Here is a 24,094-nt window from a genome sequence, read left to right as displayed (position 1 = left end):
TTTTTATATTTTTTTTTTAGTAGAGACGGGGTTTCACCGTGTTAGCCAGGATGGTCTCGATCTCCTGACCTCGTGATCCGCCCGTCTCGGCCTCCCAAAGTGCTGGGATTACAGGCTTGAGCCACTGCGCCCGGCCTAATTTTTTATTTTTAGTAGACTTGGGGTTTCACCCTGTTGGCCAGGTTGGTCTTGAACTCCTGACCTCAGGTGATCTGTCTACCTTGGCCTCCCAAAGTGCTGGGATTATAGGCGTGATCACCTCACCTGGTAGAGACTACCCTTTAGTTTTACAACAGCTTTATTAAGATGTAATTCGCATAGCATATAATGCACCCATTTAAACTATGTAACTCCAGGGTTTTTAGCATATTCACAGGGATGTGCAAGCATCACCACTATCAATTCAGACTACCGCTTATGATAAATACCTATTTAATTTCTAAGCTGTATATAGTTATATATGTATATAGTTATATATGTAGTTATATATGTATATAGTTATATATGTATATAGTTATATATGTATATAGTTATACATGTATATAGTTATATATGTATATAGTTATATATGTATGTGTCTATAAAATATAGTCATTTTTTCAATTTCTATAATGAATGAAAAGCCCCTTCCATCCTCAGATCGGGCTGGCTGAGCCTATTCATAATGACTTGACACACAGAAAACAAGTAGATAAAAGAAGTGATCATTTATTGAGGGTCATTTTCAAAATTCACTGTCACAAAAGGATGGTTCCTGAGGTGAGTGGCCTCAAAGGGGAAGGAGAAAGCTTTTGAAAGCAGGACAGGTCCTCTCTGAATCATCCCTGTATGGGTAGATACACATCATTAGCTTTGTTACTCACTGGTCCATGTAGAAACACCCAGTGGCCAAGCAGCCCGGGGTTCTGAATAATAGATGAAGGTAAACTTAGGAAGACCAGCCACGCAGGTGCGCTCCCGGGGAGGCCTTTCAGAGATGAACTAAGATGCTTTCACGACTCGAATGGTTCACTGATCAGAACTAATGTGATAAAAGTAATTCAATTTTGGGTTTTCTTTTCTTTTCAAGATGGAGTCTCACTCTATTGCCCAGGCTGAAGTGCAGTGGCATGGTCTCGGCTCACTGCAACCTTCACCTCCTAGGTTCAAGGGATCCTCCTGCCTCAGCCTCTTGAGTAGCTAGGACTACAGGCATATGTCACCACACCTGGCTAATTTTTGTATTTTTAGTAGAGATGGGGTTTTACCATGTTGGTCAGGCTGGTCTTGAATTCCTGACCTCAGGTGATCTGTCTGCCTTGGCCTCCCAAAGTGCTGGGATTACAGGTGTGAGCCACGGAGCCCAGCTCGGTTTTCTTTTTCTTCATGAAGATGTTGGAAAAGCTGTTTTTATTGTCATATGGCAACTAGATCCACTCACCACCCACAGGGTTCATGAGAAAATGGAAAGCAAACGCCCGCTGGAGTGCTGACGTCACATTCAACAGGCCGAGGCACACACGCTCCAGTGTCATACGAGTGACTTGGTTATGGCCGAGAGCATCCAACCCACAGCAATGGTCAGCCGCAATCACTGTGAGAATCTCTCTTGAATCGGAACCGCGGAGAAGATGGGACCTTCCCCAGAAAGTCAGTGACCTCTTGCAGGCAAGTGGGGACCGTCTCTCAGCCTCTCCCAGCCCTCCATGGCTCCGTCTGTGGTTACTGTCCCTGCTCTGCGTGGAGTGAAGGAGTGCCGAGTGCGAGCAGGGCTGCTTCTCAGCCCTAGCGTCTGCAGGCGCCACTCCAGCTAATTTCCCAGCAATCCCGAGAGGTCCCTTCCTCATCACCACTGCACTGATGAGGAAAACTCTTGCTTAGAGGAATTAAGTGTATGTTTTCTCTTCCTTTTTTTCTTTTCCTTTTCTTTTCTTTCTTTTTTTTTTTTTTGAGACAGCATCTGGTTCTGTCACCCCAGTTGGAGTGTGGTGGCACCATCATATAGCTTACTGCAGCCTCAAACTCCCGGGCTCAAGCGATCCTCCCGCCTCAGCCATCTGAGTGGCTAGGACTACAGGCGTGAGCCACGGCACCTGGCTGCAATTTCTTCACAGTGGCAAAGCCAAGGCTTTGAGAAGGGTCTTGTTTCAAATTGTGGCCCTTTCCACCATGCTCCGCCTCCCCTCTGCAGCTGACAGTAGCGTCCTCGCCTCTAATGCTCACTCCTTGGTTTCCTTCTTGACCCCTCCTTCCTTCACTTGGGCAGCATCTGTCCCCCACATTATGCAATATCAGGGCCCTTCGGGTGAGGATCTCTCACTGCTGGTCACTTCAAGAACCCAAGGGGCCAGGCGCGGTGGCTCACGCCTGTAATCCCAGCACTTTGGGAGGCAGGCGGATCACAAGGTCAGGAGATTGAGACCATCCTGGCTAACACGGTGAAACCCTGTCTCTACTAAAAATACAAAAAATTAGCCAGGCGTGGTGGCAGGCGCCTGTAGTCCCAGCTACTCGGGAGGTTGAGGCGGGAGAATGGTGTGAACCTGGGAGGCGGAGCTTGCAGTGAGCAGAGATCGCGTCACTGCACTCCAGCCTGGGCGACAGAGCGAGACTCCGTCTCAAAAAAAAAAAAAAAAAAAGAACTCAAGGCTAGGCACAGTGGTTCACGCCTGTAATCCCAGCATTTTAAGAGGCCAAGACAGGAAGATGGTATGACCCCAGGAGTTTGCAACCGTCCTGGGCAATATAGCAAAAAAAGTTTAAAAATCAGCTAGGCATGGTGGCACATACCTGTGGCCCTAGCTACTCAGGAGGTTGACTTGGGAGGATCACTTGAGCCCGGGAGTCTGAGCTGCAGTGAGCTAAGATCATGCCACTGGTACTTTGGCCTGGGCAACAGAGCGAGACCCCATCTCTTAAACAAACAAAAAGAAGCCAACAGTTGGGTGCAGAAAGGGTTCCCTTGGAGCTATGACTTCGGGACCAAAGTTCTGGTTTTTGACATCACTACCATTTCCTGGTAGGTCATTACAAGTACACAGCTTATGTCACATTAGGTAAGAATTTTCCAGCTATGACCTGGGAGATGACTTAAGGTCACAGAGGACACACATTCATGGGGGCTGCCCTGGTTCTACACAGTTCTGCTTGGGCTTCTGACTTCAGTCCTTCGCCTGGCTCTGCAGAGCTGCATCGCTCTGTGTGTTTAATTAAAGAATTAAAAACTTAAGCCAAAAAGAAACTGTTAATTACTACATGCCAGGCACCATGCTCGACACTTGGGAAATATTTAAGTTATTTAACAGACAATCTCTGAATGCAAAGAGCTCACAGGAAGGCGCATAGGAAACAAAGATTTAAGATCGTGTATGTTACAGCCAAGTGGGACAGACTGAAGGGACTGAGAATTTGGAGACGAGGGAACAGCGTTATTGGCTGGGGAGGCACACAGGAAAGCGTGGTGGAGCTGAACAGTGAATGCAGCCAGGAGTTCAGAGGGAAAGCGAAGCCATGCGTATCGCAAGTGAGCGGCAGCAGGAACAGGACACAGGCGAAAATCTACGCGTGTTCCTTCAGGGAACGCTTCCTGAACACCTTTTCTCTAACGTATTGGTCCTTGGCATGAAACTCCTTTTACTACATGAGCATTTCCCCAAAAGGTGAGACCACATTAGCCCTGCAAGGTGCAGCTTGAAGAAAACAACTGTGCTCAAAGAGGCCTGAGAGTGCGGCAAACACCACGTCCTCCTCCGAAGGCCTAGATACTGTCTACTAGCGTAGTGAAGGCTCTGAGAAGTCCTGCAGTAAAGAAACCCTTTCTGTGTTGAATATCCAGAGTTTCTCGAATTTACTTTACCACTGAGTGCCACTCCCCCTCCTTTTTTTTGAGACAGGGCAAGGTCTCACTCCGTGGCCCAGGCTGGAGTGCAGCAGTACAATCACAGCTCCCTGCAGCCTTAAATTCCTGGGCTCAAGTGATCCTCTTGGCTCAGCCTCCCGAGTAGCTGGGCTGGCAGGCACATGTCACCAAGCCCAGTTAATTAAAAAAATTTTTTTGTAGAGATGATGTCTTGCTACGATGACCAAGTTGGTCTCAAAATCCTAGCCTCAGCCGTTCCTCCCACCTCGGCCGCCCAAAGTGCCAGGATTACAGGCGTGAGCCACCCTGCCTGGCCTTCTGTCAACCTGAGATAGATTACAGGATTCTCAGAAACTTTTAACGATGTTTGGAAAATCTCCACATGCCAAGGAGACATGCTAAATGGTTTTTGCTCATTCCAAGCAAAACAAATACACAGATGAGTACAAAGCAGTGTAGCATCGCCACGGCTAAACCCGTGGCCACTAAACCCGTGGTCACTAAACCCGTGAGCGTGTGGTATGAGGAACTCTGCGACCGCATCCCCTAACGGACAGAAACACACCTATGTGGACGCTAAAATGGCAAACACAACAAATTATTTATTTTTGGCTTGGGCTGTCTTTCACTACTTCAATACAGCTCAGTGTGCAGGCTGGAGGAAACCATTTTTCCCCAAATAGCAACACCATTCCCGATTCCTCCCCACGCCAGCCCCTCCCTGCCTGGGTCCGCTGTCTAGGAGCCCAGAGCTCCATTTTCTGACTCCTGCAAAATGTCAGCCCAGGCAAGACAGCTGTCTCTGAAGTTTGCAGGCATGCAGGGAATCTTAGATACGTGAGCTTTACGCGTGTGCCAAGAGTACAGGGAAGAGAGGGTCCAACACCACTGTCCCGGTGGGTTTCACTCAGGGATGACTCTGGCACCCCCAGGGGACACTGGACCATGTCCGGAGACATTTTTGCTTGGCACAGTTGGGGAGTAGGGTACGGGTGGGTATGCTGGCATCTGGCAGGTGGAGGCTAGGGATGCTGCCAGCCATCTGACAGTGCACAGGACAGCCCCACCACACAGGACTACCTGGTCCAAAATGCCAGCGGTGCCAAGGTGAGAAGCCCTGCATCACACTAACAAAGCACCCAACCAACATGATACATGAGCGGGGTTGACAGAACCCAGGTGTCAATTGTTACAGGTAACTGGGTGACAGGCACTATGTATCCTGACCCAGTAAATAATCTGGATACCCCAGCTGACTGCCACATAACGAAGGCTGTTCATCATAAACACCAACAGCAGCTTTCAAGCCTGTGAATGAACGTGGAGAGGCAGGGACACACTGGGTGAAGCCGTAACCACTGGCCACCATCCTCACGCATACCCCACTGTGTTATCTGACAACACGAAGCAGCGCAGGGGAGCTGTTTTGATTCTCTCTCTCTCATTTTAAGAATGGAGACAGGAGATGTGTAAACTATAAAAATAAACAGAAGGTACCAGCGGGGAAACTAAATCAAATGTGAAAGCGGAAGAACAGCTCATAAACTGAAATGATTTCACACACCCAAGGTCGACCGCGCCAGTTCCTTGGTAATTTATGATGACAGGTCAGTCCAGAAACAGGCACTTCTAGGCGGCCACCAGGAAATCCCCGTTCCAATAATGAAATACTACCATGTTCTCGGCAGCCTGTCCTCTCAGTGAGCTGTGTCCTAGGATTTACCCACACCAACATCATTTCAAACAATCATAAAATAATGGATTTCAAGAGACGTAGAAGGATTTGAGAAAGCGGTCTCTGAAATCAGATTATCAACTAGCTCTCCATCCGAGGTGCCAAGGACAGCCACCTTTACTGTCATTTATCACTAGCTTCTAGAAATGCCAAAACACCACAGGTCCCAGGAGGAGAAAATAACTAATAATTCAAATGAGAAGCATCCTTATGCAATGGAAAGGAAATGGAGGTGCGTAGTATGTCAAAAAGCAAGGATATTAAAAATACAAAATCTACTAACTTTAGACTAAATATTAAAATCACGAAAATCAAATAGAAGGTTATTCCAAGTTGTCTGCCTCAGACCCGCAGGCTGTTTATTATTTCACGTGCTCTACTGCAGAATTAATAGAAAGTTTTAGAAGTAGGAAAAAAAAAAAAAAACTAACCTTAAGGTTATCAAAGGTTTTGACAGTCTGCGCCAAGTCACTGACATTCCCTGATGACGCTGTCCCCTGTCCCCTAGGGCCTGAGGACACCTGTGAGCCGTCAATGATCTCAAAGCCAGAAAGCAAGGCCTCTGCACAGCTGCAGCGAGACTCCTTGGCTCTCTGACCCGATATCAGGTATGTCTTCAAACCTATGATGGATAAAAGTTACAGTCAGCACAGATTGAAAGCACCGTCTGTTGAAACGCAGCTCCGTCTTGCTCTCTGGGGAGGACTCACTCCTGGAAAGTTGAGAGTAAAGTGAAAATGTGAACAGCTCATAGTTTATGACGGACGTCCACGATCTCTCCGGAGAGATGCGGCCTCAGGGAGACCGTGGGCCCCCGAGACACTCCAGTTACCCACATTACGTTTTCTTGGAGTAACGGCTGCATGTTTCATGTTTTACCTTCAGGGTTAACATAAGCATTAAAAACTTCCTCCATAAAAGGGTCCCAGGACCTCCCTGTGAAGGCAGCAAAGCAGACTGGTTGACCCTAGACCCTGCTTGGGTTTATTTCTCTCTGTAAATACCAGTCCGGTGAGTACCTTCACAATGGTCAGTGTAGACGTCATGGCAGCCTTCGGCACTGACCATCTTACCTGTGTCAGAGATTGCAAAACTACCCCGAAAAACGAGACCCTACCATGCACCAACAGACCATTAAAACCTCCCCTGACTCAGAGTCGTCGAGCATCTATTTCCTGTTGGATTCAAACACTCGCCCCAGGAACATTCAGCTTTTGTTAAGCTGAGGTCCACATGCATATTATTCTCTCACAAAATCCCCCCATAGAAAAAAAAAAAAGCTAGTCAAAAGGACACTTGACATATATCTTTACAATTCTCCTTGGAGGCTGAACTAATACCTGGACCCATGCCGCACCAGAAGGAGCTGTAAACAGGCGGGTGGATCCCGCCCCGGGAATCTGCTGGGAAGATGGCAAAGGAGCAGCTTTTCCGGGAAGAGCCCAAGGAATTTTTGAAAAAGAAGCAAACTTTATTTAAACAAATCCATCCTTTGTCTTCACTGGAATTTAACCAGATGGCAAATGTATCGGAAGGAGGGACAATGTAATTTAACATTTAAATAACATTTATTTCAGGCCTGGTGTATGCCACGCACTGAGAATAAAATCATGAACAAAGCAGGGTCCCTTCTTTTTTTCTTTAATTGAGATGGAGTCTCACTCTGTTGCCCAGGCTAGAGTGCAATGGTGTGATCTCAGTTCACTGCATCCTCCACCTCCTGGGTTCAAGCAATTCTCCTGAGCAGCGGGGATTACAGGTGTGCACCACTATGCCTGGCTAATTTGTGTATTTTTAGTAGAGATAGGGTTTCTCCATGTCGGCCAGACTGGTCTAGAACTCCGGACCTCAAGTGATCTGCCCACCTTGGCCTCCCAAAGATTACAGGTGCGAGCCACTGCACCCGGTTGCAGGGAGCCTTCTTGAAGGGCTGAAGCCGCAGCTTTAGGTTGTAAAGGGTGTGGCACGGAAAGATTCCATCAAGAGGCCACGTGTCTACGACACTGATCGACTCTGGCTTCTTACAATGGGTACCTATCTGGTCAGTGCTTTAAAATTAATTCATCAGAAACCCAGGGACCTACTTCATCAATGGTCCCGAATGATTTTATAAGTATGGCCCCATCTCATCATTTCACCTCCCTCTCTACTTGTAAAAATACTACATGGCTTATCTTTTTAAGTCAAGTGTTCTGAGAATTTGCCAAGAGTCCTGGAAACATGTAAAGACATCTTAGAGCGTAGCCAGGTCATAGCTGAGAATCAAAAGACTTAGATATTTTTAGATGCCAACTGGCCCCAAGAAACCCTTCATGGTTTTTTTTTTTTTTTTCCTTTAGAGATGGGGTCTTGCTCTGTTGCCCAGGCTGGAGAGCAGTGGTGCAACCATGGCTCCCTACAGCCTCCACCTCCTATAGCCTCAGCCTCCTGAGTAGCTGGGACTACAGACGTGTGCCACTATGCCTAGCTATTTCTTTTCTTTTTTTTTTTTGAGATGGGGTCTCACTGTGTTGGCCAGGCTGGTCTTGAACTCCTAGACTCAAGTGATCCGCCCACTTTGGCCTCCCAAAGTGCTGGGATTACACGTGTGAGCCACCGCACCTGGTCAATGGAAATCTTTCACTCTTACTTGGGTACTGAACTTTTGTGCATTTTTTTCTCCAACAAAAACCCACATCCCAATTTATATACAAGATCAACCACGGCTATAACATGTACACACTGAAATGGAAACGTGAACTGGAATATGATGTAGGAGTGAAGGCATCTTTATACCACTTTCTCAGACCTGTCCCAGGCAACACTGGACTGACTCTGCCATTTCACTTTGCCAGAGTTAAAAAATGCAACCGATGGGGACTCAAGAGAGGACAACGAGCTGGCAGGGCTTATTCCCGCCTTCCTCAAAGAAGCACACATGAGAACTTCTGTCCCAGAGCTGCTCTAAGGGTCTCCTTCCCGTGACTCCTGAGTGTGGCCCACAAGTTGCCAGGTGGCAGGGTGGTGACAGGAGCCACTGACAGCCAATGTGACTGTGGATGGCCACTCTGGAGACCGCAGTCCCCACACACTGAGAGAGGAAGGACATTTTTTGGTGGAAGGTAGCAAAAGTTGCGGCTGAAGGGTGAGGTTTTCCACTATGTCTTTGGCTGGCCCTGCAAGGTGCTGGCGGCTCAGGGTGCCCCTGCCTGAGGCTATGGCTCCCGGTGCACAAGGGCTGCCCTGGGAGCATGAACTGGGCTGCCTCTCAAACCCAGGAAGGGACCCTCGCCCAGGTAACTGCGTTACCTGCTCCCTGTGTGGCTCCAGAACTGCAAGAGAAAGTCAAGACAGCCTCTCCTGGAAGTGCGTGGCAACTGAAGTGGAGAGAGGCTGGGCAGGGAGGCCTGAAGAGCTGGAGCACGATGGGACAGCCAGCACATTCACAGCGCTTGGCAGGGCAGTCCACAGGGCACACACAGCAGGGAGCACCCCGTAGTAGCATGGAGCAGTGGCGGCCACCTCTGCTCACAAGCTGGGCACGTGCCTCATGCACATCTCCAACGTCTGCTGTTGCTTGTTTGAACTGGGGTTACTGAGTCACTCTTAATGCATCAAACATTTATTAAGCACTTCCTGTTTACTAAACACTGATAGGTACAGGGACGATGTGTGACTCTTTTGGCCAAGATCGTGACCCGTGTGGAGCCCGTCACCTGAAGAGGGGCCAAGAGGACAAGCAGGTGTGACTCTGGTCAGGCACGCCAAGTCCCAGGACGACGAAGGACGGGTGCTCCAGGAAGCACAGGAGGGGGCATCTCAAGAAGCCTCGGGAAGGAAGGGGCTGTGGCTCGAATGTGTCCTCTCCAAATTTCAGGTGTTGTGGAGTGACAGTCTTAAGGAAGCAGGGCTTTAAGAGGTGGCGAGGCCAGGAGGGCTCCTCCCCTGCAATGGGATCAAGCACCTGCATAAAGGGGCTTGCTGCAAGGGGTTCTCTCGCTTGCCTTCCCGTTTCTTCTCCCTTCCAGAAGATGCAGCCCTCCCCAGACACCTGAACCTGCTGGTGCCTTGATCTTGGACTTCCCAGCCTCCAGAAGCATGAGAACATAAATTCCCGTGCTATATTGATTACCCAGCCTGTGCTGTTCTGTTACTGCTTCCCAAGCAGATGGAGACAGATGGATCAGCGCCCTCCACACGGAGAACTGAAAGACGTGGGGAAGTCAGCCTGGCAACAGCAAACTGGGCAAGGGGCAGGGGTGGCTGATGCCAGGCAGCAGGGTTACTAGAACGGGTCATGAAAGGTCCTCTACAGAGGGGGCCTGCAGCAGGTACAGCTAAAGGATGGCTTTTAACTCAGTGTGGCTGGAACAGAGAAAGTGTGCAGGGAATGGCCAGGGCTGAGCCACAGCACCTGTGCAGGGCACTGTGTGGGCCATCCCGGGAAGCCTCGATCCTGGGGCCACCGGCGGCAGGGGGGCGGGAGCAGGAGGAAGAGCCACACAGGAGGCATGAGGCATAGGACAAGCCAGGGAGCCGGTGGAAATGCCAGCCACAGCGGGTGGGAAGTTGGGAGGCATGGGAGTCAGGATATAACGGTGGAAATGGGAAACCTACTCCCCGCAAACTGGCGGCGAGAGGCAAGGCTCCGATTACAAGCAATCAAGCGTGATGGGCGGAGACCTGGCTGCTGGAGGGGGCCTCTGAGTCAGGTCCAGGTCTGCCCCCTAATCCCGTGACCTAAGTGAGCTGCTTCATCTCTGCCTCTCAGTTTCCTCATCTCTAAGGCGAGGACAGGAGCAGGGCTTACCCCACGTCTCACATGTGAGGCTTAGATGACCAACACGCACACAGTCTCTACAACTGCCCAGCATGCAGCAAGCACTAGACATTAGCTGTGATTATCGACACGGTGTTTGATCTGCGTGTCACTAGAATCTTTTTCATGCACCTTCTGTGTACAAAAGCATTTGCAAAACTGTTAAATCAATAATTGCTCCTGACTTGAGTTTTTCTTTAGGAAGCACTGAATGACCAACCTGTAGTGATAACACGATCCTACTAGTGTGACACAGGCCAAACCCACCTCTGAGTCCACAATGAGCAAAACCGGGAAATATATTATCTTTTCATTTAGGCTTCCGTATGGAAAGCTAAATTTAAAGTGAAACCTTTTGCCAGAACCAGAGGGTTATCATCATGACAGCTAAGGCAGAACTCAGCTGCCTGATCAGAAACGCCTGAGAAATACATCAGCACAGGTTACTGAGTTCAAGCCCAGCCAAAGTCTTAAGTCAGGAGAATCTGCAGCAACATGATTTAATGAATAACCACACACATGCAGCCTGGGGTCCAAGTTCATTAGAATGGCTCTTTTATAGCAGAAGGTCCAAAAAAAAAAAAAAAAAAAAAGGCAGCTAAATGATTTAAGTATAATGTAAACAGGAGAATAATTAATATGATTTCTTATGTTCTTTCCTGGTTATCCTTTGATTTTAAACCTCAACAACAGTGATGCCTTTTATCAGCTTAATTTTACAAAGGCTACAGAGAGAGGCGGGCATTTCCTAATGGTTTCCTGTCTGCGTGCGTGGAGGAGGTTAACGCAGTTAACATTCTTAAGTATTCTTAAGTATAGTGTCACTTCTCTGAAAACTAAAACTGCGCTTTGCACATAGTGGTGATCAGGCTTGGTGACCTAAGTATAGGAAGAGTCACTAACAAAGCCCATTTTGGAAAAGAAAGACAATTCTGGCCTCATTTGTCCTGGTCTCTTTCTGTGGGATTCTTGCCTTGGACTGAGATACCCTCAGCCACCAAGAATCAAGGACATGACTGCCAACTCAACAGAAAGAGAAAAACAGCTGGGCACGGGGTCACAGCTGAGACCCCAGCACTTTAGGAGGCCGAGGCAGGAGGATCACTTGAGCCCAGGAGTTTGAGACCAGCCTGGACAATATAGTGAAATTCCGTTTCTATAAACAATTTAAACAACAGCTGGGTGTGGTGGCACCTGTGGTCCCAGCTACCCGGGAGGCTAAGACGGGAGGATCACTTGAGCCCAGGAGGTCAAGGCTGCAGTGAGCTCTGACTGCACCACTGCACACCAGCCTGGGCAAGACAGCAAGACCCTGTCTCAAAAAAAAAAAAAAAAAAAAGAAAAAAACAAGCTGAGTGTGGCAGTACATGCCTGTAAATCCCAGCTACTTCGGAGGCTGAGGCAGGAGAATTGCTTAAACTTGGGAGGCGGAGGTTGCGGTGAGCTGAGATCACGCCACTGCATTCCAGCTTGGGCAACAAGAATAAAACTCCATCTGAAAAAAAAAAAAAGAAAACAAGAAAAACAAGAAGGAGAAGAATAATCCGGAAGGAAAGAATGTTTTAAGACATGACTTTGGGAGCCAGCCACATAGCATAACAAACTCCTAGAAGCTTACGTCACTTATGACTTAAAACAATAAACAGAAGAGAGGCAATCAGCTTGGGCTGGTTCAGAAACATTCCAGAAACGTCTTTCATTTTGCATCGCATTCTTCCTCATGACTAGGTCAGAAATGACCAAGCGGCATGAGAATTATTTAAACTAAACTGTAACCAGCCAATAAGAAAAATAAAGATAAAAAATGCTTTTAATCTACCAAATAGCCAAAGCCTATGGAGTTATAGATATATTTTATAATTATCTATTCTTTCTGTATAAGAAGAACAAAAGTTTTGGTACAAAAGAGAGAATATTTTTCACGTGTTCACATTACAATGCTCTCCGGAGGGGTGTAAGTCCTTCCTACTCATATGTACAATAAATAATCACAAGGACTGATTTGTTCTGGTTGTCCTAATATTTGATGATAAATCGCAAGTTCTTACTACAATGGCTGCTGGCGAAACTTAACCTCTTCTTAACAAATGAAGTCCCAGGCCAGGCACAGTGGCTCACGCCTGTAATCCCAGCACTTTGGGAGGCCAAGACGGGAGGATCACTTGAGCTCAGGAGTTTGAGACCAGCCTGGCCAACATGGTGAAATCCCGTCTCTACTAAAAATAGAAAAATTAACCGGGCACGGTGGCGCATGCCTGTAATCCCAGCTACTCAGGAGGTTGAGGCAGGAGAATTGCTTGAACCCAGGAGGCGGAGCCTGCAGTCAGCCAAGATCGTGCCACTGCACTCCAGCCTCGGCGACAGAGTGAGACTTTGTCTCAAAAAAAAAAAAAGTTCCAAATAATAAAATATGAGATGGATTTACGGAAGACAGTGAAAGAAACAAAGAGTGTTCACACTTTGCCTGTTTAACTGGATCTCCTGCCTAACCAAACAAATTTTTTTGTTTTTTTGAGATGGAGTCTTGCTCTGTTGCCCAGGCTGGAGTGCAGTGGCACAATCTCAGCTCACTGCAACCTCTGCCTCCCGGGTTCAAGCAATTCTCCTGCCTCAGCCTCCGGAGTAGCTAGAATTACAGGTGTGCGCCACCAGGCCTGGCTAATTTTTCTGTTTTTAGTAGTGATGGGGTTTTGCCAAGCTGGACAGGCTCGTCTTGAACTCCTGACCTCAAGTGATCCGCCTGCCTCTGTCTCCCAAAGTGCTGGGATTAAAGATGTGAGCCACCACACCCAGCCAGAAAACAAAATTTTAGTGTGTGAACACATACTCTCTCTCTCTCCCGCTTCCCCACCTCTGCTTCTAAACAGGCACCTTCTATACCCAGCTTCCCTCTCTCTCCCAGTAATGGCTAAACAGCTGCCATCACAGCCAAATGGGAATGACAGACACCCCCTGAATGACCATTATTCCCCTGTGGCTTCTTTTTTCTGGAGACGGAGTCTCACTCTGTCGCCCAGGCTGGAGTGCAGCGGCACGATCTCGGCTGACTGCAGGCTCCGCCTCCTGGGTTCAAGCAATTCTCCTGCCTCAACCTCCTGAGTAGCTGGGATTACAGGCATGCGCCACCGTGCCCGGTTAATTTTTTTTGTATTTTTAGTAGAGACGGGATTTCACCATGTTCGCCAGGATGGTCTCGATCTCCTGACCTCATGATCCGCCCGCCTCGGCCTCCCAAAGTACTAGGATTACAGGCGTGAGCCACCGCGCCTGGCCTGGCTTCTTATCTTCTGTATTCTGCGTTAATAAATATCCCACTGCTAAATGCTACATTCCAGAACGCTGACACAGGGAGAGCCCCGGAGTCACACACTTCAGAGACCCTCGCCTCCCACCTCTCAGAGACCTCTTGAATTAGGGTTTACCAGCACAAGCATTCACAAAGACTGCAGAAGCGAGTCTCTGAGAGAGGACACCCAGCACATCCGGCACGTCTGTGAACAGCCCGCCAGGTGCTGTCTCTGTCATCCACTGGCTCATTTGCTCATTCACGCACCCAGAAAACTAAATGTTTACTGAGTACTTACCGAAGATTAGGATCTGGGCTAAGGGTTGAAAAAAATAAATAGGTTAAAAAAGAAAAAAAGCAACCTAGGTGACTTTCACTTTAATGCTTGACCTTAGTTCCCTTGTCTAGATAATGAAAATGCTAGTCGGCATGGTGGCTCATGCCTGTAATCCCAGAACTTTGGGAGGCCGAGGTGGGTGGATCACTTGAGGTCAGGAGTTTGAGACCAGCCTGGTCAACATAGCAAAACCCTGTCTCTACTAAAAATACAAAAAATAGCCAGGTGTGGCGGCAGGCGCCTGTAGTCGCAGCTACTCAGGAGGCTGAGGCAGGAAAATCTCTTGAACCCGGGAGACAGAAGTTGCAGATAGCCAAGATCGCGCCACTGCACTCTGGTCTGAGTGACAGAGAGAGACCCTGTCTCAAAAAAAAAAAAAAAAAAGAAAAAGAAAAAGAAAAAAGAAAACGAAACTACTGTGATGTGATGGTCACACCACAGCACAGGGCTGTTGTGAGGATTAAATGAGTTAATTCATGTAAACAGGGACATGCGAAAAAGGGAAAGACAGTGTTTGTCCTGAGAACAGCCGTGAATGTGAGGACAGTGAGTGAGTGACGATCTGGACCCACAAGAAGAGAGAGTCACACACATTCAAGTCCAAGTGTCCATGGGCTGTTCAGAAGCAACAAACAGCACTTCAACAATGAGTTGCCGACAACAAAATGGAAATGAAAGTCTGCAATAACTATTAAGAATGCTGTCATGGAGCCGAGTTTAAACAATGGGAAGAGGCTATGAAACAGGAGAGCTGGGGAAAGATGCCAGAACTGAAACCCACCACCAGCTGATCAGTTTCTATCTGTGAAGTGACAGCACCAAACGCACCAGATGCCACAGACGGGAGGGAGGGGGATGAGTCACATCTGCAGAGGGAGGGGGTCGGGTCATATCTGCAGCAGGGACGGGGAGGGGCGGGGGGTCCCAGACCGCACTCATGTCCCTAGAGAGCTGACAGCTCATCCGAAGGTTTCTAAGAGGTGCTGATTCAAGTACAGAATGTAGACGATGAGAAATACATTACAGAAAGAAGAGAAATGAAAAACTAAATTTAAAATCGGAGACTAGGTAGCCGCTAAATACTTGAAAACAAAAAAAAAAGGAATACATTGGAATTCCATTTGGAATACAATGGAAAGAAAGCTGTATGATGTTTAGTGAAAGAAACCAGTCCCAAAAGGCCACACACCATGTGATCCCATTTATATGAAATGTCGAGCATGGGGAGATCTGTAGACACAGAAAGCAGATGAGTGGCTGCCATGGGTTTAGGAGAGGGTGTGACTGCTAAACGGATGCAGGGTTACTTTTTGGGGTGATGAAAATGTAAAATTAGGTTGTGGTGATGGTTGCACAACACCATGAATACACTAAAAACCACCGAATTGTACACTCGAGAGGGTGAATTGCATCGTATGTGAATTATACTTCAATAAAGCTGTTTTCTGAAAAAGAAAAGGAAGCTCGGTGTGGTGGTGCATTTCTGTGGTCTCAGCTACTTGGGAGGCTGAGGCAGGAGGATGGCTTGAGCCCAGGAAGTGGAGGCTGCAGTGAGCTCTGACTGCGCCACTATGCTCCACCCTAGGTGAGGGGGTGAAACCCTGTCTCAAATATAATAATACAATAAAATAAACTAAATACAGCAATGTGAACATCAACAAGGTGCAATAATTCTGAGATTTAGAGAAGAAATAAAATAAAGCTGGGAAGAAATATACCCTCCTGAAGAACAGAAGATAGAGTGGGCAGTAGCAGGTAAATGAAAAATATGACAGGCTTAGAAATAGATAATGTGAGCCAGGTACGGTGGCTCACACCTGTAAGCCCAGCACTTTGGGAGGCTGAGGCTGGGGAGATCGCTTGAGGTGAGGAGCTCGAGACCAGCCTGGCCAACATGGTAAAACCCTGTCTCTACTAAAATTAGGTGCCCTGGTGCGGTGGCCTCAAGGCCTGTAATCCCAGCACTTTGGTGAGGCCCGAGACTGGTGTGGATCACCGAGGTCAGGGATCGAGAACCATCCCTGGCTAACATGATGAAGACCCCGTCTTCTACTAAAAATAGTAAAAATAATGTAGCCGGGCGAGGTGGCGGCGGCCTGTAGTTCCCAGGCTACCTCCGGGAGGCTTGAGGCAAGGGAAGTGGCGTGAACCCGGGAAGGCGGAGGTTGTCAGTGAGCTGAGATCCGGCCTACTGGCACTTCAGCCCTGGGCGACAAGATGCGAGACTTCAGCCGTCTCAAAAAAAAAAGAAGAAAATACAAAAATTAGCCGGGCACGGTGGTGCACGCCTGTAATCCCAGTTACTCGGGAAGCTGAGGCAGGAGGATCATTTGAACCCAGGAGGTGGAGGTTGCAGTGAGCCAAGATTGCACCATTGCACTCCAGCCTGGGCAGCAGAGTGAAACTCCTAAAAAAAATAATAATAATTAGATAATGTGGTAGAGCTAGGGCAGAAAAACATGTAAGTCAAGAATAAGGCCAAATAACCTTGAAGAACTAAAAATTCAACATGGCAGGAGTTCAGAAGTCTGGGAGAGATTAAATAAAACAAAACAAAAGAAAATTTGACCTTCATGAAATAGCTCCAAGAATCATTCAATTTGCAGCTCTCACTATTGTAGTCCAACCTAAAAACGCTGGGCCGACACCCACATTGTCTTCGAGGACACACACACTTCTCCTGCTGCAGGTGTGGCCCGCACAGCACACCCACACGCCGGACGCTTGCCCACAGAAACACAGAAAGGGCCACTGTCCTTGTCTGGAACACAGATGGGCCTTCTCATCCAGGAGGGCATTTACTTGCAAAGGCATTTTCTTCTGACCCACAGGTGGTTATTCCTCCACTGACACCTCCTGTGGGCATCTTCAGCTGGAAGAAAGGCCACCGAGGCCGTGGAGCCACCTCTCCCATAAACATCATATCATGCAAAGGAAAAAACAAGATGCTGAATATTCTTTTTTTTTGAGACAGAGTCTCGCTCTGTTGCCCAGGCTGGAGGGCAGTGGCGTGATCTCAGCTCACTGCAACCTGTGCCTCCTTGGTTCAAGCGATTCTCCTGCCTCAGCCTCCCGAGTAGCCGGGATTACAGGTACCTGCCACCATGCCCGGCTAATTTTTGCATTTTTAGTAGAGATGGGGTTTCACCACGTTGGCCAGGCTGGTCTTGAACTTCTGACCTCAAGTGATCCACCCGCCTCGGCCTCCCAAAGTGTTGGGATTACAGGCGTGAGCTACTGCGCCCGGTTGATGCTGAACATTCGTGACTAACCTTCCGTGGAAACAGTCATGCCACTGCCTTCACCACCTGTTGCTTCCTGGAAATGTTGATCAGGCTCTTGGCTCTCTCCCAGATCATATTTGCAGCACAGGCACATGCTTGCTGTGAATTTCCACACTTGTCAGATCACCCGGTTTGCAACTTGTTTTCCAGTTTTCTCTCTTTTGAAGAGTATTTTGCACACTGGCTGGGGCAGAGGCTGACAGTTTCCCAGACTGTGTTTTCTTGTTTACAGAGCACATGCAGACTTGCTCAAGTCATCTAGCAGAGAAACCCAAAAACCTCCATTTTCTCCCGAGATCTCTCTGCTGTCTCCAATTTCACTTCAGCAGTGCTAGTGGCTGAAATACTATGGACTATGTATTTTGGACTTTCTTTTTCTGACCTTTTCTGGAAGAATCAAACTTGTATTTGTATTTTTGTTTGTTTGTGTGTGTGTGTGTGTGTGGTTTTGTTTATTTAAGAGACAAGGTCTTTCTCTGTTACCCAGGCTGCAGTGCAGTGGCGCGATCACGGCTCACTGCAGCCTCGACCTCCTGGGCTCAAGCGATCCTCCCACCTCAACTTCCCAAGTAGCTGGGATGACACGTATACACCACCAAGCCCACCTTTTTTTAAAAAAATTTGTTTTGTAGAGATGGAGTCTCACTATGTTGCCCAGGCTGAGCTTGAACTCCTGGCCTGAAGTGATCCTCTGGCCTCAGCCTCCCAAAGTGCTGGAATAACAGGCATGAGCCACCATGCCCAGACTCAGGTATTTTTTAATAACCTCAAGGTGTTGCTGCACATTCCACAAGTTGAGAGCAGGACCACTCTGCCACCCAGGGATGTCCCAGGCTGGGCGATTTGTTCTCCCACTGCACAGTGGGCAACTGTCATTTATGCCTTAAGAAAATCCCATTCAAGTTGTGGACTCAATACACAATAAAAACTGAAAGCAAAAGCGAGGGAGCGAGTAGTGAGTGCCCGAGGAGGGGACAAAGGCTGGGTCCTGGGCCATCAACACATGGAGAGCTGGCTTATAAAACAGTGACCTGGAGCTTCAGTCAGCAGCCCCCACTCCCAAAAGGGGTGAGGGGTCTTCAGAAACTTGCCTGTCTTATGCCAGAAAGCTGAGCTCTGCACAGACCCTGGAAAAACCACTGTTGTCAAAGGAGAGATAGAAGTGGGCAGAAAGCCCAGGAAGGAGGGTTCCAGACTGGTGGAGGTACCGGCCTCAAACAAGACAGCAGGGTACTTAGAGAAGAAGAGATATATGCCAGGCATGGTAGCTCACGCCTGTAATCTCAGCACTTTGGCAGGCCAAGGTAGACAGATCACTTGAGGTCAAGAGTTTGAGACCAGTTTGGCCAACATGATGAAACCCTGTCTCTACTAAAAATACAAAAATTAACTGGGCATGGTGGCAGGCACCTGTAATCCCAGCTACTCAGGAGGCCGAGGCACGAGAATCGCTTGAACCCAGGATGCGAAGGTTGCAGCGAGCCAACATCATGTCACTGCACTCCAGCCTGGGCGACAGAGCAAGACTCCATCTCAAAAAAAAAAAAAAAAAAAAAAAGAACTAAAAGAACGAACTTTCTATGAACTTCCTGTGATGATGGGCATGTCCTGTAGCCGTCCAGTTCTGTAGCTTCCAGCCACGTCTGGCTACTGACCACTCGAAATGTAGTTAGTATGAACAAAGGAACTAATTTTTTAAGGATTTCAATTATAATTTAAATCTTAAACAGCTACATGAGGCTGGCAGCTACGTATTAAGCAGTGATGATCTACCTCCTTCCTCGCTGGTGAAAGGAATGAATTGGAAACAGAAAGCTCTTTTTTTACCTTTATTAAATAAAGGCGAAGTGGTAAGAACTACTAAAAGAAAATGGGTGGGATAAAAGTAAAACTAAATATGAAAACAGTAAGTATTCACTGTTATTTATTATAGATGACATTTAGACCCAAATACAAGAGGGAGAGTGCCCTGTATATTAATAGCAGGAATAGCCAATTAGAAAGTGGAACAGGCCAGGCGTGGTGGCTCATGTCTATAATTCCAGCACTTTGAGAGGCCAAGGCGGGTGGATCACTTGAGGCCAGGAGTTTGAGACCAGCCTGGCCAACAAGGTGAAACCCCCTCTCTCCTAAAAGATATACAAAAAATTAGCCAGGCTTGGTGGCACATGTCTGTAGTCCCAGCTGCTCAGGAGGCTGAGGCAGGAGAATCGCTTGAACGCAGGAGGTGGAGGTTGCAGAGAGCCAAGATCGTACCACTGCACTCCAGCCTGCGTAACAGAACAAGACTCTGTCTCAAAAAAAAAAAGAAAGTGGAATAGAAACAGTTACTCTATCAAACAAAATAGTAGATAATCTTTAAGAATAAAGAAACAAAAGAACTTGGAAACATTTGAATATTTTCCAAAAAAACCCTATAAGTGGGATAAGATATTAGTTCACAACTCTAATTTAGAGCCTACATAAACACATTAGCTTGACCTTGCTTGACATATATTATTTCTAAAAAACGTTTTAAATGTGAGTATTTAGAAGATATACTGTATTTTCTGCTTTTTATATACTTCCCATTTTACTGTGTGAGTTTAAAAAGCAGTTGGTAAAACACACACCCAAGCTGTCTGATCTTTCACATCCATTAAAAGCAACATATGTATTAAACACACCACTGCACAACGGGCGTGCCATGGGTGCTCTCTGACTGCATGGGGCTTGAATGTTTAACTAGGCTCGAAGCCACAGTGCTAACAGGATCTGGCAGAGACCGACAAGGCCACGCCGGCAGCAGGTGTTTCAGGAAAGGTATGACTCTACCGTCCCTTGCGCTGAAGCCTTAGCCTCAGGCAAATTCATGAACCAGGTAGAATCTAACTCAGGTCACTTTGGCCAATCTCCACTTTCTACCAGCCTCTCCAGGACCCTACTGCCTTGGGAGGGCCCCTACCCACCTGCCAACCTAATCCCCTCACCATCCACCAGCACCAAAGCTGCGTGAGCACACTGTAGATACACGAGCTCCATCCCAACTCAGAGCTAGGAGAGCATCAGAGGCCAGACTCCTGCCCACTGCTTCCAGGCTCCACCAGCAGCCTCATGCAGCCACCCCCTGCAGCTGACTCATCTGCATACTGAGACTTCCTGACACAAATGGAGGTGACAATATTCGTTCCCTCCATCATATCCCAGAAATTCCCTTATTGCCGACATCCATTCTGAGTTTCTACAGCGCCTTACAGGAGGGCAATTCCAGGCTGAAGTGGCGGGTCCCCGCACCAGACTCCACTTCATCAGAACACTTCTGTTACAGTCTTTGAAACGTACGAAATTCCCTTTAGGACGCATAATAACGCCTTCTGGAAACTGGATGGCAAGCCACTCACCCTCAACCTTACCAGACCCGGTGACTCCTTACCTTTCTGTGACATATTAATTTGCAATGTCCTCTTTTCCATCATGAAATAAAATTAAATTCATGGACAATATAATCTTTAATCACTGAGACCATAAAGGACACCTACAGCGGCTGACTAGCCTTCCCTCAGCCATCTTTGCACCCAGCCTAAGGGCAGGGTGGCACCGGAGCCTCCATACTTTAAAGGTGGCCACCAGGGCCCATCCCCCCTTCCATGCTTCTCCCTGCCCAGAGAGAATCAGCCTGAGGACAGGTTAAAGACTAACCTGTGGTGGCTCATGCTTGTAATTCCAGCACTTTGGAAGGCCAAGGTGGGAGGATCACTTGAGGCCAGGAGTTTGAGACCAGCCTGGCCAACATGGTGAAATCCCGTCTCTACCAAAAATACAAAAATTAGCCAGGCCTGGGGGTGCATGCTGTAATCACAGTTCCTCAGGAGGCTGAGGCAGGAGAATAGCTTGAACCCAGGAGGTGGAGGTTGCAGCGAACCCAGATCACACCACTGCACTCCAGCCACAGAGTGAGACTCTGTCTCAAAAAAAAAAAAAAAAAAGACCATGCCACAATTCTGTATATGTATGTATTTATTATATACACGTATGTATAAGGTACATATTTATATGTGTATATCTGTGCATATGTGTATATGTGTATATCTGCAGCAAGTTTTTTAAAAAGGAGAAAATAGGCCAGATCCAGTGGCTCGTGCCTGTAATCGCAGCAATTTGGGAGGCTGAGGCAGGAGGATTGCTTGAGCTCAGGAACTCAAAGCCTCAGTGAGCTGTGACTGCACCACTGCACTCCAGCCTGGGTGTCAGAGTAAGACCCTGTCTCTAAAATATACGTAAATAAATAAAAATTAAACGTAGAAAATTTCTTAATAACTTGTATCCTATTCATTCTTTCAACACATAATAAGCTCCTGAAATCTGTTAAGAATGAGATTAGGCCGGGCGCGGTGGCTCAAGCCTGTAATCCCAGCACTTTGGGAGGCTGAGACGGGCGGATCACGAGGTCAGGAGATCGAGACCATCTTGGCTAACCCGGTGAAACCCCGTCTCTACTAAAATACAAAACTAGCCGGGCGAGGTGGCGGGCGCCTGTAGTCCCAGCTACTCGGGAGGCTGAGGGAGGAGAATGGCGTAAACCCGGGCGGCGGAGCTTGCAGTGAGCTGAGATCCGGCCACTGCACTCCAGTCCGGGCGACAGAGCGAGACTCCGCCTCAAAAAAAAAAAAAAAAAAAAAAAAAAAAAATGAGATTAGACCTATTCTAAATCCTACTAACACCTTACATTGACTCTGTCTTACTAACCTCAGTACTGTAGTACCTGGGAGAAGGCCCAACACCGTGGACACTCAGAAACGTCAAGAATCGAATCACATCTCTACAACGGTGGTCCATCCGCAATCAGCATAAAGAACAAGGAAGGGCAGAACAAAGTACTGAAACCGCTGTCATTTCTCTGGAGAGTGAATTACACAGATCAACGTTCTTCACATAATAAGAAACAAGAAGTGGTTTGTTTATGGGTTCCATGGGAGTAACCGCTGCATGCCAGGCTAGACGCTGGGGATAAAACTGTGAACACGGCATCTGTCATCATCTCACTCAGTGGTAGGAACCTGCAGCAGGGAGAATCCACAAGCAAGGACCCGAGTCACCAGCTGCGATTAAGAGCCAGGAAGAAAGCAAAAGCTTCCTGCCATAGAGAATATCCAACACGTGGTTTGGACAGAGAGTCAGGGACGTCCTAGCTGAAGAAATGAGACTGAAGTGGAGACATCACAGTGAGACAGAGGCAATCGTGGTGGTGTCGGTCTGGGGAAGGCACGTGGGATGCAGGGATCGGCAAGGAAAGGACGATCTCAGCATGCTCACCTGGCTGAAAGGTGGCAACTGCCCCCGATGCAGACTGAGGGAAGAAAGTCGGGCATGAGATGAGGCTGGGGAGGTGGGCCAGGTCCTGGGAGCCATTAAGAGATGTCTGCCTGGCCAGGTGTAGTGGTTCACACTTGTCATCCCAGCACTTTGGGAGGCCAAGGTAGGTGGATCACTTGAGGTCAGGAGTTCGAGAACAGCCTCGCTAACATGGTGAAACCCCGTCTCTACTAAAAATACAAAAATTGGCCAGGTGAGTGCATACCTGTGATCCTAGCTACTCGGGAGGCTGAGGCACAAGAATCGCTTGAACCCAGGAGGTGGAGGCTGCAGTAAGCCGAGATTACACTACTGCACTCTAGCCTGGAGGACAGTAGGAGGCTCTGTCTCAAAACGACAAGAAGCATCTAACTTTACATGCTAGGCACACAGAAGAGCTCTGCAGTGTTTTAAGTAAGAGAGCACACAATTCAATTCTTTCTTATTTTGTATGTAAATTTTTTTAACTTTTTTTTTTTTCTTTTGAGACGCAGTCTCGCTCTGTTGCCCAGGCTGGAGTGCAATGGCATGATCTTGGCTCACTGCAACCTCCGCCTCCCGGGTTCAAGTGATTCTCCTGCCTCAGCCTCCTGAGTAGCTGGGATTACAGGCGCTCACCACCATGCCTGGCTCATTTTTGTATTTTTAGTAGAGACGGGGTTTCACCATGTTGGTCAGGCTGGTCTCAAAATCCTGACTTTGTGATCCGCCTGCCTCGGCCTCCCAAAGTGCTGGGATTACAGGCGTGAGCCACCGCACCCATTCAATATTTTTAACTTTTTAATTCCAACTAATGATAGTCACACAGAAAAGTTACATATACGGTACAGGGAGTTCTCATATATCCCTCGCTCCACTTCTTCTCCTAACGTGAATGTCTTATTGTATGACGTTAAGCACAGCTCCATAATCAAGAACAGGAAATTAACATCAGTACAATATTATTAACTAGACGATGAACTTGATTTGAGTTTCACCAATTTTTCACCTGATTTATGTTCCAGGATTTATGTTCGCACTGTGGGTGGTAAACGGTTCTGGAGGAGTCAGGAGTAGAAGTGGGGGCTCATTCCTAGCCTGTTGCTGTGGTCCAGGGAAAAGCTGGAGTGGCCTTAAGTCAGGTTCATGATTCAAGGTCTAGGCAGAGCCAACAGGATGTGAACAAAGGGAACAAGGACACTTCCCGAGTTCCTGGGTTTTGCCTTCAGTACGTGGATGGATGAGTGAGACCAGAAGAGGTGTAAGTTTAAGGGGCAAAAGGGGCGGGGCGTGGTGGCTCAAGCTTGTAATCCCAGCACTTTGGGAGGCCGAGACGGGTGGGTCACAAGGTCAGGAGATCGAGACTATCCTGGCTAACAGGGTGAAACCCCATCTCTACTAAAAAATACAAAAAACTAGCCGGGCGAGGTGGCGGGTGCCTGTAGTCCCAGCTACTCGGGAGGCTGAGGCAGGAGAATGGCGTGAACCCAGGAGGCGGAGCTTGCA

General features: G+C 47.9%; 1 protein-coding gene across 2 annotated transcripts in view; it reads right to left on the bottom strand.

Annotated features, from left to right (window-relative positions):
- The window catches only part of ADCY9 (adenylate cyclase 9), a 165,715-nt gene that overhangs the window by 45,034 nt on the left and 96,587 nt on the right, over positions 1-24,094 (bottom strand). For both annotated transcript variants that reach the window (XM_017886371.1, XM_017886370.1), the window contains exon 3: positions 6,005-6,195. In XM_017886371.1, the coding sequence (XP_017741860.1) occupies positions 6,005-6,195 (191 nt within the window). The remainder of the gene's footprint in view (positions 1-6,004; positions 6,196-24,094) is intronic.

The sequence above is a fragment of the Rhinopithecus bieti genome, unplaced genomic scaffold, assembly GCF_001698545.2.
Source record: "Rhinopithecus bieti isolate Rb0 unplaced genomic scaffold, ASM169854v2 scaffold_13704, whole genome shotgun sequence".
Lineage (NCBI taxonomy): Eukaryota > Metazoa > Chordata > Mammalia > Primates > Cercopithecidae > Rhinopithecus > Rhinopithecus bieti.
The sequence above is the reverse complement of the archived record's forward strand: the minus strand, read 5'-3'. Positions and strand labels throughout refer to the sequence as shown.